Genomic DNA, 16,404 nt, shown 5'->3' with positions numbered 1-16,404 from the left:
AGTTGGCCGACCCGAGTTTCGTGAAAAGAAATGTGGTCAGGTAAGGAGAAAATGGAATACGTACGCCCCATTTATGGCTGACTACTGTTGGGAAGGTATTCCCACGCCCACGCCCGCCGATCTGACTGTATTCAGGCGCTTCGAGCAGCAAAATCCAGGCATCAAACTTCAAGTATTTCAGATCTACGAAAATGATCCCGCTCCCCCGTCCGACATAACTGTGTTATATAGTGCCCTGGCGGAGCCGAAGGTGAAGCCGATAGGAATCAAATAGCAAATATCTTACTGATAGTTGGCGAAGACGGCGGCCGTTCTCACTTCGTACCAATTACTGCGGAAAATCGCCTTCGTAATTCTCGTACTAATCGAAAGAATGAGCGCAGACAGAAGTGTATTTGCCTGGTTTGTAAAAGAGGTTTTAAGTCAACAGAAGAATTAGAAAAACATCAGGTATACTGTGGAACAGACGACTCCCAGCCAGTTTTTCCTAAGGAAGTGTGTCAATTCGAAGGACATCGGAAGAAGGTCCCCGCCCCCTACGTCGTCTATGCAGATACTGAGGCAATTATTGAGAAGGGGACCGGTCGACATATTCCAATTTGTCTTTCGTATGTTATGGTGGAACGGTGGGGCGCCTTCGGAACGGGGCGACCACCCACTGTTTATGGTAAAAGAACATTCACAGGTCTCTCCTGTGTTACAGACTTTCTGAAGGATATGAAAGAACGGGCCGAGTATTATTCGAAATCGTATTATTGGAAAATAATACCGATGAGGGATCCTTCTAATTACCGGCGCGACGGATGTGATCCAGTCTGTATTGCATGTGGAGAGCCGGCAGGATACCGAGTAGTGAAGGAGGAGGCGACCTTCTATTGCGAGGGATGTCGCCCGTCGAGAACCATTCCTATCTACTTTCACAACCTCAAGGGATACGATGGTTCTTTTATTTTGAAAGAATTACATGAAATCGTTACCGAAGGAGATGATGGGGGTTCCGGACCAGAGCCTAAAATCATAGCTAAGACGAGCAATGGAGGAATTATGGGTCTCTCGAAAACATTTATTTTTCACGCCTCAATTGTTGTTGCCGGAGGGAAGAGGGAGATAAAGAGACGCCACTTTTCTATAAAGTTTATGGACAGTGCTCAGTTGATGATGGGGTCATTGGCGAAGTTGGCAAAAACTGTGCCGGAGCCCCACGGGTGGACGGCGGCGCCACTTTCGTACCCGGACATTCAAAGGGCGAAAGGTTTCTTCCCCTACGAATATTTAGACTCGGTTGACAGACTGGGAGAGGGTGAGCTCCCGGAGAGAGGGGAATTTTATAGCGAATTGACGGAAGAGGGGATTTCGGAGTCTGATTACGAACATGCATTAAGAGTATGGGACGAAGTTGGATGTAAGACGATTCGTGATTATATGGAATTCTATTGTGAGACTGACGTTCTACTTCTTGCAAATATATTTGAAAATTTTCGTGACACATGTTTAGAAGCGTACAAGTTAGATCCAGCCCACTATATGTCAGCGCCTGGCTTGACATGGGATGCTATGTTACTTTACACGGGTAATAAGTTTGGGCTCATTCAAGATGCTGAGCAGATGAATTTCGTACAACGGGGAATTCGAGGCGGCATCAGCCAGTGTAATATTCATTATTTACAGACAAATCATCCAGCGGCCGGCGCCACTGGTGGGAATTACGATCCAGAGAAGCCGGTGACCGAAATAAAATATCTCGATGCAAACAATCTCTACGGCTGGGCAATGAGTCAGGCAATGCCTACGGGCGGACTTCATTGGATGACGATGGAAGAGTGGGAGGAATGGGAAGGCGGAGCCGGCGGAGCGGGGGGCGGAGCCGGCGGAGCGGGGGGCGGAGCTGGCGGAGCGTGGGGACCTGGTTCCACCTTTCCACCAAGTTTTCTAGAAGTAGACTTAGAATACCCAGCGAATTACATGAAGAACACAGCGATTTGCCATTAGCACCGCATCACTATGAATTTCCGAGGCAGGGCGGTCGACTGATTACAAGTGTGATGGATAGAGAGTCCTATGTCTTACACTACAAGTTGCTGGAATTCTATCTTCGGATGGGAATGAGATTGAAAAAGATTTATCGGGTGCTTGCTTTCGATGAAGCTCCATGTCTCGCGAAATATATGACTTTAACACTAAAATGAGGGCAAAGGGGAGGACAGATTTTGAAAAGAATTTCTATAAGCTGATGAATAATGCAATGTTCGGTAAGACAATAGAAGATGTTCGAAAGTACAGAGACTTTAAATTTGTTTCGGACTGGAACGGCACGGATAGTGGACGTAAAAAGATTCAGAAGTATAATCCAAAGATGAAACATATAACTTTCATAACTTCCGAAGAGGATGGTGATTCCTGCGACAGTGCCCTACTGGAACTGAAAACGGATGAGCATAGATATGTAAAACCAGTTTTCATCGGCGCCGCAGTACTGGAACTTTCTAAGCTGCTTATGTATGAGACGCATTACAATTACTTTCGAAAGCAGTTCCCTGGAATACGATTAGCCTACATGGATACTGACAGTTTGTTTACAGTGTACCGATCCCGGACCCGGACGTAACTTTCAATGATATAGTCCGAGAAGATGTGGAAAAGAATGGTGAGAAGTCTATATATGATACTAGTGGGATGAGTGGGCCATGGTGGCCCCAACTTTCCGAAGATTAATAAAAAAGTGATAGGTAAATTTAAAGATGAGTTGAATGGTGAACCTATTCTTGATTTTGTCGGCATACGCTCGAAAGTGTATGCTTTTCGAACTCCAACTTCGGAGACGAAAAAAAATAAAGGGGTGAAAGATGTTTGTGTTAGAAAACATTTGAACTTTGAAGATTATAAAGATCTGTTTGAAACTGGGAAGAAGCCGGAGCCGGCACAGTTTGTACAGTTTGTACGGAAAAAGGCTGGAGAAATCCGTAGTGAAAAGCGCAGTAAAATCATGATGGCGCCAAATGATATCAAACGTGTACAGTTATACAATCCAGACACAGGCGAATGGTTGGCAGAAACATGGCCGATAGGACGGACTACGGGTCATGGTTAATATTGTAAAGACATTAATCTACTATTTTCAACAGTGACCTGGGCATCACTGATAACATAAATGTGGGCAAATATATTATCATTGTGAGCGTCATCGCCAACCCACGCGGTATCTTTCTTCAGGATCTCAAGTTGAATTCCGTCCTTTGTGTTCATTACTTTTAAACCATTTCCATGAAACTCAATATCTTTAAAACTACGCAGATCGATAAACAGACAGAATTTATTCTTCAAATAATCGGCCTCATCTATATCAATTTCACACCAATCTTTATCTTCAGCAAAATACCGTCGCACCTCTCGCCAAAATTGTCTTGGTATCATCTTCTGAGCGTACACTTTATTTGCAATGCCTTCGATTGATACAGACACAGATTCAATGGATGGGTTAAAGAAAAGTTCACTGTTCAGTTCTGCCTGATTCTGATTTTTAGTGAAGAGTATAGCGATACCTCTAATGCTACGTCGTGGTACATTTATATTTTCATTGATAACCGTGTCCGATTCTTTGAATGGGATTGTTCTAAAATAATGTATATGCTCGTAAAGGTAACTTTTCCACCGTTGTAATAACCAGCAGTTGACCTCGCGAGATTGAGGTCAGAAATTGTCTCGTATTCCATTTGAATGTTTTTTAATTTATAATTGGTTGTAATAAACTGATTACTGACAAGTAATTGGGGGGCGGGTGCCAACGTAATTTCCCATTCAATATGACTCCCTAACGCTTTTGGATATGCAACTCCATGACCTGTCACGAGGGGGTGAGTGAGACGAATAGCATATTTTGTTTTATATGTGTCGAAAAGTAACTTATCGCCCACGACGGCGGTATCTGCATCGGTCGCACCGCTTCTTAATTTTCTTAGATTTTCGTTCTGAATTCCATACAGTGTCATGTTCGTTCTCTCCTTTTTATGTTTGAAGAGATCGCGATAACATTCAATAAGGTTATATTTATTCAAATCGAAAAGTGTCTGACCCTCAAATGTGAGTTTCATACGCTCACCAAATTTTTTGCAACATTTTGTACTACACGGGTAGTTCCACCTCCCGTTACTTCGAGATCAAAAACCAGGTCGAAAGTATCTGGAACTAAGAGTACTCCGCTTTCTAACTTCGGACATCGTATGATAAGTGTCTGGCCTGGATCTGCCTCACTTGGATTATGAGCAATCACGTGATGAGTTCTTTCTGACTTCGTTCCATTCGGTATTCGGTTGGTGAAAGTCGGTGATAATGTTCTATCGTACCCCATTTTCGTGTAATGTATATAGTAGAAGAAAAAAAGAAAATAAATCACATCTTACATTTCACTTCGTGTATATAATGACTTAGAAGAAAAAATCACATCTTTACGTAAATATTTCCGTCTGCCTGAAAGATAAATCGATTGCCTGTGTCGCGAATCAATCGAAGAACCCAATATTCTTGGAGATGATGAGCCTCTTGGTCATCCTCAGTATCCTGGAATACAGCTATGAATTCTAGTCGCTTAAAGAAGTTAGTCTTTTGACATTCCTTCACGAAAGCTAATATGTTATGATATAGATTATCATCTTTGAGTCGGACACCTGGATTTGCTCGAAGTATATGTCGATTTACTCGTCGGAGTTTGCACCATTCCAATTCGACAGAGAAACCAAACAGGTCTTTATTTTTAGAAAGAAACTTTGCAATATTCTTTTCACCAAACATGTTGATGCCGTAGGGGAGTGTCATATATTAATACATAATTTTATTTATAATTACTAATGTTAAACCAGTTAAAAATATCCATAGCTGTTCTCCGACAAATCCGACCACCGATCCTGCTGTTTTTAATAGAAAACTGACGAGGGAACCGATTAAACCTGGTATTGCAGCAGCACTTTTTGCGGCCAAGGTTTTTAACCATTCACCAAATTGCTTTTACAATTTCTTTCGCTTTTGTATATACTTTGGGCGGACCTGAACCAGACCCGCCAGTTCCTGCTCCTCCTCCCCCTCCTCCCCCTCCTCCTCTAGTTACAGCCAGGGCAATTGTGTGATATTGTCATTCCAAGGGCAGTCAGTATTGCAGCGATTGTTATACCATTTCGTTTAAATAATTCTGTCAGCTTCAGTCTCAGTGATAATTCTGGATCGGAAATTACATCACGAAGAGACCTAGTCGTAGCGAGACTTTCACGTGCCTCACTGATCTTACCATGTTCGTATTCAATTCGATTGTCAACTTTAGCTTCTCTTGTTATGAGTTCAGCTAGTAGTTCTTGGCTTTTTCTTTTCCTTGGGTGTGATCTTCAGGAATTTCCTTTAACTTTTTTCAGCTTCTCTTTTCAATAGCCTTATTTTAACTTTTTCGTTGTTAAGGTCGCTAATACGCATATTCGCAATCCTTAATTCATCATTAATAGCTCTATATTCTGGGTTTAGATTGTTCCATTGTTCGATTTTATTTTCAAAAGCTTGTATTTTATCTGCATTACCAGAGGCATCTTGTCGTAACTCTGTCAGTTTATCTTTGTATATACCCATGTCTTCTGGCGTCATCTTCTCAGCCGGTATTTTATCGTTTTCCACATCTACAGAATACAATGTACGACTCACATATTCGGGCTCTGCGCTTTGACTCCACTCCTCCGTATACTTTATTTATAAATTCAGAACCTCCTGCCTTCTTTTTTAACTGTCTTGACTCTAAAATCTACTTCTTTTATCTGTTGTAACTCTGATTTCTTTATAATAAAGTTCACCACCTTCAATCTTAGAATTTAAAATAAATTCGTTTCGTGCATCCGTATTAGTAATCTTATATTTGTTTAAGAGTCGTTCAGCCTCTTGCTTTGTAAGTTCTACTCTATGTCTAGTCGAAGGATCCACCTGCGGGCTATCGCGTGAGCCAGCCTGGGAAGGACCGGCTTCTGCAAAGGTATCATCATCATAGGAAAAAGTTGTTTCAGCAGTAGCATCATCATCGTCATTTACATTTGCATCATCGAAATCCTGGAGTGCTATATTTTCTTCTCCTCCTTCTGCCATATTGTCTTTCTATATTACTACAATTATTTTTATAATCCCTTACATATACAGTAAAAATGCACATCTCAGTTGTTGAAAGCGTTGAACAATTGGCTGATTACATAGAAAGAACAAGTGCTGCATATCGACGAAGTTATAAATTAATGGGTCGAATTGATATGGCTCTCAATATTACTAAAGGAATTCTTGTAAGCTCTGCTGTAATAGCAGCAATTCCAACAGTTCCGGTACTGTTAGCCTTAACTCCTATACCAGGTGTTGTTATTGATGTGATACAAGGGAAAACTGGTGTAGCAAAGAGACGAGAGAAATATAAACATTATTATGTTCAATATAAACAGCTGCTTACACAAATACAAGAAAAAGGCGCAACAACAGAGGCTCCGGGGTCAGAACTTATTCAGGACATATTTCATCAGGCGCTAGAAATTCAAAAACAAGAAGGATTTAGTCCGCCGCTGGAGCGATATCTACGATATTATGGATTGAATGGATATGAAAGTTAGTTAACTTCAGCTAACTCCGCGACTGACAACGGGGTCCTTTATATAGGCTAGTTTGATGGTGATGACTCACACGGAATTTCCCGTACATGATAAACATGCTCAGCAGGGAATTTCCCGCTTAGTTCAGGACAATGCACTGTTGCGCGTGCGTGAGTTCATATATAGGTCAGGGTTATACTTTAGTTACATGGATGGTTAATTTTTCCTTCGCTTCATGTAGATAAATGAATAAAATGGGGTGTAAAATTCTTATTAATCCCAGTTGTCCACGTTTACTTTACTACTGGGAAGTTAAAGAGACCAGCTACCCATGATATCAGCAGTTGTTCGAGTCGGGCAGCACCCGGGCCAAGATAGAAAGCACCTGGAATTTAAAATGGGGTTTGTTAACCCACACTTTGACGTTTTAGCAAGGCCTTTTAGCAAAATCTGGCAAAATCGTGTGTCCCTTTCCGAATGATAACTTCAAGTAAAATGGGTTTATAAAAAGCAAACATATTTTTTCCCTTCGCCTAATGAATGGGCTACAGCGTACAGAAAGGACTTTGTTTTAAAGGTATACAGTCACCTGTAATCTAAAGATGCCCATATATGGTCAAAGGGGCGTTCCTTGGTATTCAACATTCCCATGTGAGGGCGCTGTTTTTAAAACGCGGCCACCGGCTTAAACTATGTGATTGGTTAGATTTTCTCTTTCCATGGTAACTGTGGCAAAATTGAAACAGGTGACAGTATACCTTTAATTCTCGCTTTCTTCATTAATTTGAACATAATGTACTCGGTTCACTGTAAGTTGAAAATTGAGGATGACTACATACAGCTGAAGCAGACACTTGACAAGTCCATATCATGCATTTTGAGATTATATTTATTTTAACACGCGAGCCTTTAGTAAAGAAAGCTGTTAGTTCTTTTCCTTTCTCATAAATAACTAAAATATAAGAGACTTTATGCAAGGCAATTGAAGTCTTCGAAACTATCTTTACTTGAGGCAAACCAAAGATATAAAGCCTGAGACATAAGAATTCACACTCACAAGAGTGTCTGTTAATACTTGCTGCAAGAAAATCTCCCAGCGCGGCAGGATACACAGCGCTACCACTGGGTATTAAACCAAGATGGCCGCCATGGCTTAGATCCACGCCATTTTGTAGTACGTGCTCTTCATACACTTTCAGAAGTGACTCTGTTTCGGAAAGCGAAAGTGATTAGGTATACGTCATAACTTAAAATGACACTGTCATTGGATTCGTTTTTAAAACTTTTTTCTGACACCCTTCTTTTGCACAAGGAAGACTACCGGGCTCAGATTGCCTCAGAATGACAAAAAGCCTCATCGCTGAATAATAAATACCGAGTAAACGTGATATTAGCAACTTTGGCTGGCAGTTTCGAAAATATGGCACAAGTTTCCCCCCTCTCTCTCAGAAAGAGAAATGAAAGAAAATGAATAGGGATGTGATATTACAGGTACCCCATAAATTCTTTATATGAGTGACAGCCAAAGTGGTATAGTCGTGTTGGTCGATTAGGCAGCCTATGTGCAATAATGACTGCCACAGTGTTGCAGCATAATTATACTACGTACCACTGTATATAATCAGAATAGCTGAATCAAAATCGCCGTACATACCAATATCCTTTGGTTCTTCACTGATAGAGAAATTCAGCAAACCCGATGCTCTGTCATCATTGATGTTAAAGCATGCTGTTTCCTTCTTTTCTACTTTCTGCAGGTGCTCTTCAATGAAATCCGTGACTTTCTGGGTCAACAACCGCCTTCTTTCTGATCCCAACTCGAGTCTGTCGTATCCTAGTCTTTCCATGGTATGATTATCCATATGCGCTAAGAGACTATTGAAGGCAAGAATATAATAAACACTTCCCTTGTCATATTTCGCCTTAGATTTTGTTCTCTGAAATGAATTTTCACATTTTTCACCACCGACTTAGCTGTCATACAAGGGACTTTATGTCCCTCTTTTTTCATTCGCTAGTTTTTGGTCGTACAAGCAAGGACACTATCATTCAGAATAGTCATCCAACTCAAACTTATACAGAATTCATTTTTCAAATACAACAGTAGAATTTTAAAATTGTTTTACAACGTTTTTCCTTTAGCGGACAGCTTGTTCAAAGCAGAACGTTGAGGAAAGGGACGAATTGAAAATAATGTGAAGGTTACGATAAACACCAAACAAATCTCAATGGTGTAATTGATATTTGAGCAGTAATATATTCTTCATAAGATAACTTGTTCGCAGAATGCGACAAAGAGAAATTTTACGTGCAATTCGATTAAATTAAGTCGTGCAAAGGAAAATTACCCCCAAAGCGAGAATTTTAAATGTTGTAGAAGTGTAGCGTAGTAAACTGACTACATCTACGCTTCTCTCGTTAAGGTAGAATGCACCTCGGCAATAGACATTCGGACTCTCAAATTTTTATAATTCTTTTCTTCTCTACCACTTTTTCGGGCTTATTTTCAAACTACTGGAGTAAGGAAAAACTTTCAAAGTCCTAGCTTTTCAGAAATTTAACCTTTCATTTTTCCCAAAGAGTAACCACAGGGGTGGCGGCCATTTTAAATTCAAAATATCAAAAAGTGTTGGGTAATTTGTTTCTCTACTACAAAACTTTGCGAGGTGATCCCTGATTTATTCTGGATTTGGTAAGAGAATGGTTGATTTTTAATTGGAGAAGTTTGAGCAATAGCCTAAGTCTTTCACTTTTGAGGCACATACTGCATGTACCTTAACGCAAAAGAATTAGATCATTTGCCGCCGTGCTGTTTATGAATATTTTACCCATGACTTGTGCTATTTCTTACCCTGCGAAGTTAACTGACCTGTAACAATCGAACAGAGACACTTCAACGGAAACTATTTGTAATCTTTTATCACCGTGGTAGCTATAATATATAGTTTTGAGTGGTGAATATGGACTTGTTTGTAGAAATGAGATCGCCAAAACATCAAACTGTGCGCAAATAGGTTACTGTCATGGTTACTCAGTGAAGCGTGCATATTTTTCGAATCGTTGATAGTTTACTATGATAAAAGATTGACATTGTTCTCAGGGAGCATAGAATTTATATTCACAAGCTACGGCATGAGAATTTTTACACCGTTATGACAAGCATTATCTTTCTATACACTATTTTAGACCATTCTCTAAAACATCGGGCACAGTTCACTGTTATGTTATTGTCTTCTGACCTCAAATTTTACCGATATCCTTCCGACGAATAGTTGAACAGGAAGCTGTCCTGGAAACAGATGTTGACAATGTCAATGTTGTGCACTTTCAAGCTCTTCAGTATGAACGGAAATTGATGTCAAGAAGGACATCAATCGATGGAAATATAAATTTAATAATAGAATAAAGATAAACGCAAGTAACTTGATACTGTAAGCTCATATGGCCTCCGTACCACAAGTTTACTACAGCAAACAAAGGTTAGTAAAGCTGTTTTCGAACCAAACCAAAATTAATAACATTTTTGCTTTCAATATAAGGAAAATGTAAGGAAAATTACATACGAAATGATTTAATAAACGCAAGCTTATATTTTTGTACGAAATTAGTCCAATAAGTTACCACTCAGTACTAAAAACTGCAAACATTAGTAAAATTGCCCTACAGCATTCCTGACAAAAGTGTGGTTTATAATCGCTTGGGCTTCGAGCATCCACATATACGAAACTCAGCCCAGGAAAACCCAGTGTCTATTGAAAAGTTAGACGTAAAATTGCAAGAAAAATCAGACTCACTTTTCAACTTATTTCTCTCGGCCGGTAGAGTGGTCCACCTCCTACTAACTATCTCCGCAGCAGTCAGTACCTCCCTGTCCACACCGCCACAACAACCTTAAAGTCTTGTGTTCTCAGAATGCAACTGGAATATCTCTATTTATGTAACAGACTAATTGATCTGTATGTCGTTTTCGATGCGCTGCGTAACGACTAATATGAAAAAAAATAACCAAGAAAATGAAATGCCTGTCCTTAATTCAAGCAACCTGACGTTGTCATCTTCATTGCTCCGCCTCCGGACAACGTAAGGACACTGACCTCACAAGTGGGCAGTTTTGAGGTATATGAATTAAGGTAATGCGTATGTTATCATGGTATCTGCATAACACCTGTAACACCTAGAAACGCGCATGTGTACACGAAGTAACCCGTACTTATGTCATTAGTGCTCATTAGTGTTTCTCTTGTTTTCCTGCGGCGTTTTTGAGCTGATTTTGCACATATTTTTCGGTTCATTTATGAGAATTAAAGCCCCGCTTGCTGTAACTCTTGAAATTGGTTGACCTCAAAATATCTTCCCATTCTCTCCTGGTTTTCTCTGAATTCTACCCTCTGAAGGGATATGGGCTTTCACTGCATTAGGAAAGCATTCCTTTGTGAAACATTTGACAAGTAAATTCAAATTTTAACCGACTTTTAGATATCCCACAATTTTCAAAAATTAGTAATATTACAAAGGAAAGAGAAAATAGAATGTCACAGTTGAAAACATTCACCCCTATGCATTACATTGGACTACTCTGTGCAGTTTATGTGAAGATTTCAGTGCAGATATGCACAGTATCCACAGTTTTTGCTTTTCCTCATGGTGCTGCGATTTAATGTTTGCGTAAACATTTAATGGCAGTGTAATCTTTATCTTGTTCAAGATTGCATATACAGTCTCAGCGGTAGTTCATAGTAACTGTATACACAAACTTAAATTATTTAGTACATTCTCACAAACTTATTGTACTTGGGCCTCAGCCCAAGTACATTTGTTTTCATTCCGTGGGAAAAAACTCTGTAAGGTATAACCATTCCTGGCTGAGACCAGGGAGGGCAAAATGTCTTGAATTGGCTTCATCTTTCTTGGCATAATAAATGGCGTAATGATGTTAACTGAATGGAAGTGCTGCTCTCAGCCAGTCTTGAATAAGTGAGATGTGAATATTAATGCTTCTTTATCTGAGTTTTTGCCACAAAATCTTCTGAATATAATCAAAATGTGCATCGAAATGCAACAATTAATGCACCCTCCGTTTCCTAGGCGATGGCACGACCCTTGCTACACCCACTGGACGAGCCAAAGTGGGAGGGGTAATTTCAGTTTGGTCGAACAAGAGGGCTCGAGACCAGAATTTAACATTTAAACTTGAAACATGTTTAATCGCTGACAAGATGTGGACTAGTGTTAATCAAAGTATTAAGTGTGTAAAAGAAAGGTTTTATATCCCGGACACAATGAAAAACATTACGACTGGAAACTGTACCCCCAGTTGAGAATAGTAATGCCCACAGCGATGGAGAACACTTATCCTTGAGCTGAGAAAACCACACCATCATTTCGAAATAGAGCTGCAGATTCGAGAAGCTCGTTCAAAATAGCTAGGTACACCCCATAAAGGGGTGGTTCGAGTTTTGAGGGCAAATTCGCCTCCTTCATATAGAAATCGTACGTTTGTTTTTCCAGCAGAACACACCATTTGACACAAAATTTGCATGTAAAGGGGTCGCCAGTAAGCACGTGGTCAAATCTGGCATAAGAAACAATATGAAATGTTGGGTAAAGCCAGTCAATATAAACTGATTTGAACTTTTGTGTTTTGTAATTTATACCACTGCAGTAACATTACCTTTTTTTTGACAACATCACACAATGTAATACGTTTTGAAACTGAATACTCCGACGTATTCTGTGTCTCCTTTGCTAAAAAATACGGTATGCCGATTACCATGTAAGGAGATGATGACGTCAAGACAGATTGTAGTGCGTTTGGTCCTGGATGGTGCACGAAGTTTTGTCAAGGTAGCTTGTGTATTTATTTCCTGAATGGGAGAGATTAGGGTCGATCTAAACGAAGGCCGAAGAATGTTATGATACTCTAAGCGAGCTGAACTCTAACGCGAATGGTTGGATAATTTGGAGGATGTTTAGAATGATCTCGTCTCATTAAGATTATTTGGCGGTCAGTATTGAATTTCAACTGCGTCACAAGTTTGCGAAATGAGTATTCCGTCGAACGGTCAACGAACGATATTTTAGAAATCTGGAGACATGGCACATCGCATTTTTATTTTAGTATTTTATATTTTACAAAAGATTTAAGAAGCAATGATTTTGTCGAAAATTCTGAAAAAAAATATAGGAAGATTTGATCGCGAACACATTTACACTTGGGGTCAACTAGCCCTGCGTACGATGCTGTGTGTTCCGCTACAGCTAATCGCCCCGCTCACCACAGCCCTGCAAAGACCCGTACGTAGGTTCGGTGACTTCAAATCCATTTTGGGACTTGACGTAAAAAGCCAAATTACTGCCGAAATTCAGCGTTCTTGGGCCCAAGTCGCATCCCAGCCTACCTCAGCTACTCGATCGCTTCCAAAAATGACAGTCTTTTATTCACTTCTCGTAAATAACCGTCGATGTCGGCAACTCTCGCTACTTTTAGCCCTGCGTACGATGCTGTGTGTTAGCTGTAGCACATAGCATCGTACGCAGGGCTAGGGGTCAACATGGGGTCGCAGCCATGTTGCCTCAAAACTTATTTCTGTCTGCACTCAAAACTCAAAAATATCGGATATGAACCTGAAAAATCGATGCAATTTTGTCAAACTTCGGCGAAATTTCAGCCTATAGACAAAATTTCATCTAGGTAAGGTTTTCAAGCGACGGCGGCAGACCGTACGGGGCTCTGGATATGAACCTACCGCCGGTGTAGCTGTAATAACTGTTGCGTTGTTTTTAGTGTCCACGGACGAAGTCCTGGGGAGGTATAGGTTTGGTCATGTCAGTCCGTCCGTCCGTTCACGCAGATATCTCAGACATGCCGTGGTCAATTTCTTTCAAACTTTGCACAAGAATAGTACTCAACCCTATACAGATGCACGTCGATTTGTTTCACAATATGCGATCGAATTTGGCCGTGTTAGAGTACTTTTTAGTTTACACCTCCATAGACTCCCATGTATAAGGCAGTTCTCCATAGACTCCCATGTATAAGGCCAAGAAAAATAAAAATTTAGTTTCTCATCGTATTCATATTGCCTAAAGGATGCATTGATAGTTTTTTGTCCCCACGGATAAAGTCCAGGGGGCTTATAGATTGGGTCATATCCGTCCGTGAGTCCATCAGTGAGTCCATCGGTTCACGCAGATATCTCAGACATTTTGACAAAATATCATGTGACCTTGGTGACCTTTGACCTCAAATATACATTATTGTCCATAACTCAGTAACCACAAGTGCTAAACCTTTCATATTTGGTATGATGGGACACCTTATGACGCCACATATTGTACCCCATTAATTATGCACATATCTAATTTTGAGCGAGCCAATAGAGCTAGAGGTCTGATTTTTGGTATATAGGGATAAATTAATAATACAATTTGTTTGACAAAACGTCACGTGACCTCAATGACCTTTGACCTCAAATATACATATTTGTCCACAACTCAGTAACCACAAGTGCTACATCCTTCATATTTGGTATGATAAGACACCTTATGACACCACATATTGTACCTCATTAATTATGCGCATATCTAATTTTGAGCGAGTCAATAGAGCTAGAGGTCTGATTTTTGGTATATAGGAATAACTTAGCAATACAATTATTTTGACAAAATGTCACGTGACCTCAATGACCTTTGACCTCAAATATATATATTTGTCCACAAGTCAGTAACCACAAGTGCTACACCCTTCATATTTGGTATGATGGGACACCTTATGACACCACATATTGTACCTCATTAATTATGCGCATATCTAATACTGAGCAAGCCAATAGAGCTGGATGTCCGATTTTTGGTGTATAGGGATAACTATAGGGTAGAAATCTAAATATGCCCATCTAAATATTAGACATCTACCATCGAGAACAAAAGAAATTTGCTGTAATTTGAATATTTAAGGAGTTTGAGCAATTTCCACTATAAATAAAGAACCCCTGCCTCAAACTCCACAAAAGTTGCTAGACATATTTTGCCGTTGTCATGCCATTGCTTCGTTTAATAACCAGTCAATCAAATGCCTAATTGACAGGAGGAAATTCAAGACCATATTTGAATAGTAGTATATATTGTCCTCAAAATTACTCTATCACGGCCCAAGTACTCATTGCCTTCAGCAATACTGCCTTGTTTTAGCTTGAAATTAAAACCATAAAAATAATGCTAAAAGATACAGCTAGTGGGGCTTTAATTACAAGAGTATCACGCCACGAAGAGGTCGTAATATGCTTATGATAAACTGATGAGTTAAGACACTTTTGATAAATGGCCAATCATCGCTAGCATTTGACAATATCAATAATAATCCCTGGCAGACAAATTGCAAGGTTTATTCAAAGCCATCTTGCGGACGCAGCTTACAGGAATTAATGGACCAGAATGTTGCTATAAAAAGATTCTCGTCCTTGACAGCAGGGGTGTTTTAAAACCATTTTGGCCTTCTGACAAAACCCTCTTCAACATGTGTATTAAGCTGCGTAACATTCTTGCTTAAGATAATCAATTACAAAGTAATTGTATCTGAAAAGTGATGCACTTTTACACTCCGACACAATGAACAGCCAGTTTGTTATACAGGAGAAAAGAGCACTCACCATTAGAAATGCAAAAATATGATGTACTTAGTCGGCACTTGAGCAGTGCTACGAAGGGCGATATGGCAGAGAAATAGAGGGCTTGAAACATGGTTAGACAGAACAGATATTAGAAGTTTTTGAGAGGCAAACGTTTTGTGTTACATTTAAAATTAGTTCTAGTTGCTCCTTTTGGTTGGAAAATAATTTATATACCTTGAATGATAGTGATGTTTGGAACTCTTTAACAGCTTATTACCACCAACAAAATGGAACAAAAAACTATTGGGGTCGTAAACTTATCTTCTTATACGTTATTTATTCTTGCTCAGCGGTATAAACGTGAAATCATCATTTATCCAACTTATATTTAACTTCTCTTATATTCAACTTCGTTATTACTAAGTAAATGGAAAAACTGTTGGGGTCGTAAGCTTACCTTTCCATGCGTTCTTTCCTTCTTGCTGAACATTATAAAACGTGCAACTCGTCATTCATTCATTTTCTTTAGCTTTAAAAAAGGGTATCAACACAAATTGTCACAAAGACAAAAAACAGCTCTGCCCTTCTCTCTTACACGTCTATGAACATTTCCACATGAGTAGATATAGATTTTGGATATATAAACTCACTCGGCGTATTGATTGATTCGAAATGGGAGATATGTGCAAATATACCGAATACAGAGACAGTCACAGCTAGACAGTGACTGTAAATGTACATGCTTTATCAATGCCGATGCTGAAAATCAACACAACAAGTTTGAAGGACAAGGGCCATGATAATTGAAGGCGGCTGTGACGTAAGGGTTGTGTGTGTAGTCTGATACGTACGTTGAATAAATGTACTTGTTCGAGTGTTTTATCTGGAGGGGAAATAGTAGTGATATAAATGGGCGTGTTAAATTTATTATTGATTCAATCTTTCCGTACATCGCAAAAGCCTGTGATTGCACAGACTGAAGTAGAAACGATAATGCACGCCATCAGCGGCTCCCTCTGTTCCACACAATATACCGTCGACAGATGTCGTCTAAATCGGAAGGGATAAAATAAAACGCTGTTGTACGTCATGTCATCGTAAGTCATGCTTCCTAATAGTGTTGAATGTACTAGCGATACCCGATTCCTAAGATAGGCTGTAACGATAATAGTGACAATTTATGACCAGACGGGATTAAAATA

At 39.7% G+C, this 16,404-nt stretch overlaps 1 protein-coding gene across 2 annotated transcripts in view; it reads right to left on the bottom strand.

Moving 5' to 3' along the window:
• Window positions 1–10,657, bottom strand: part of LOC139140290 (aromatic-L-amino-acid decarboxylase-like) — a 31,608-nt gene extending 20,951 nt beyond the window's left edge. The window contains exons 1-4 of one of the 2 annotated variants that reach the window (XM_070709438.1): window positions 10,388–10,657; window positions 8,248–8,468; window positions 7,651–7,800; window positions 6,920–6,978 (exon numbers count right to left, since the gene is read on the bottom strand). In XM_070709438.1, the coding sequence (XP_070565539.1) occupies window positions 6,920–6,978; window positions 7,651–7,800; window positions 8,248–8,455 (417 nt within the window). In that variant the 5' untranslated portion in view covers window positions 8,456–8,468; window positions 10,388–10,657. The remainder of the gene's footprint in view (window positions 1–6,919; window positions 6,979–7,650; window positions 7,801–8,247; window positions 8,469–10,387) is intronic. The other variant, XM_070709439.1, reaches the window with a different exon arrangement.
• Window positions 10,658–16,404: the final 5,747 nt, after the last annotated feature.

The sequence above is a fragment of the Ptychodera flava genome, chromosome 9, assembly GCF_041260155.1.
Source record: "Ptychodera flava strain L36383 chromosome 9, AS_Pfla_20210202, whole genome shotgun sequence".
In the NCBI taxonomy this organism is placed as follows: domain Eukaryota; kingdom Metazoa; phylum Hemichordata; class Enteropneusta; family Ptychoderidae; genus Ptychodera; species Ptychodera flava.
This window is presented reverse-complemented; position numbering and strand designations above follow the sequence as displayed.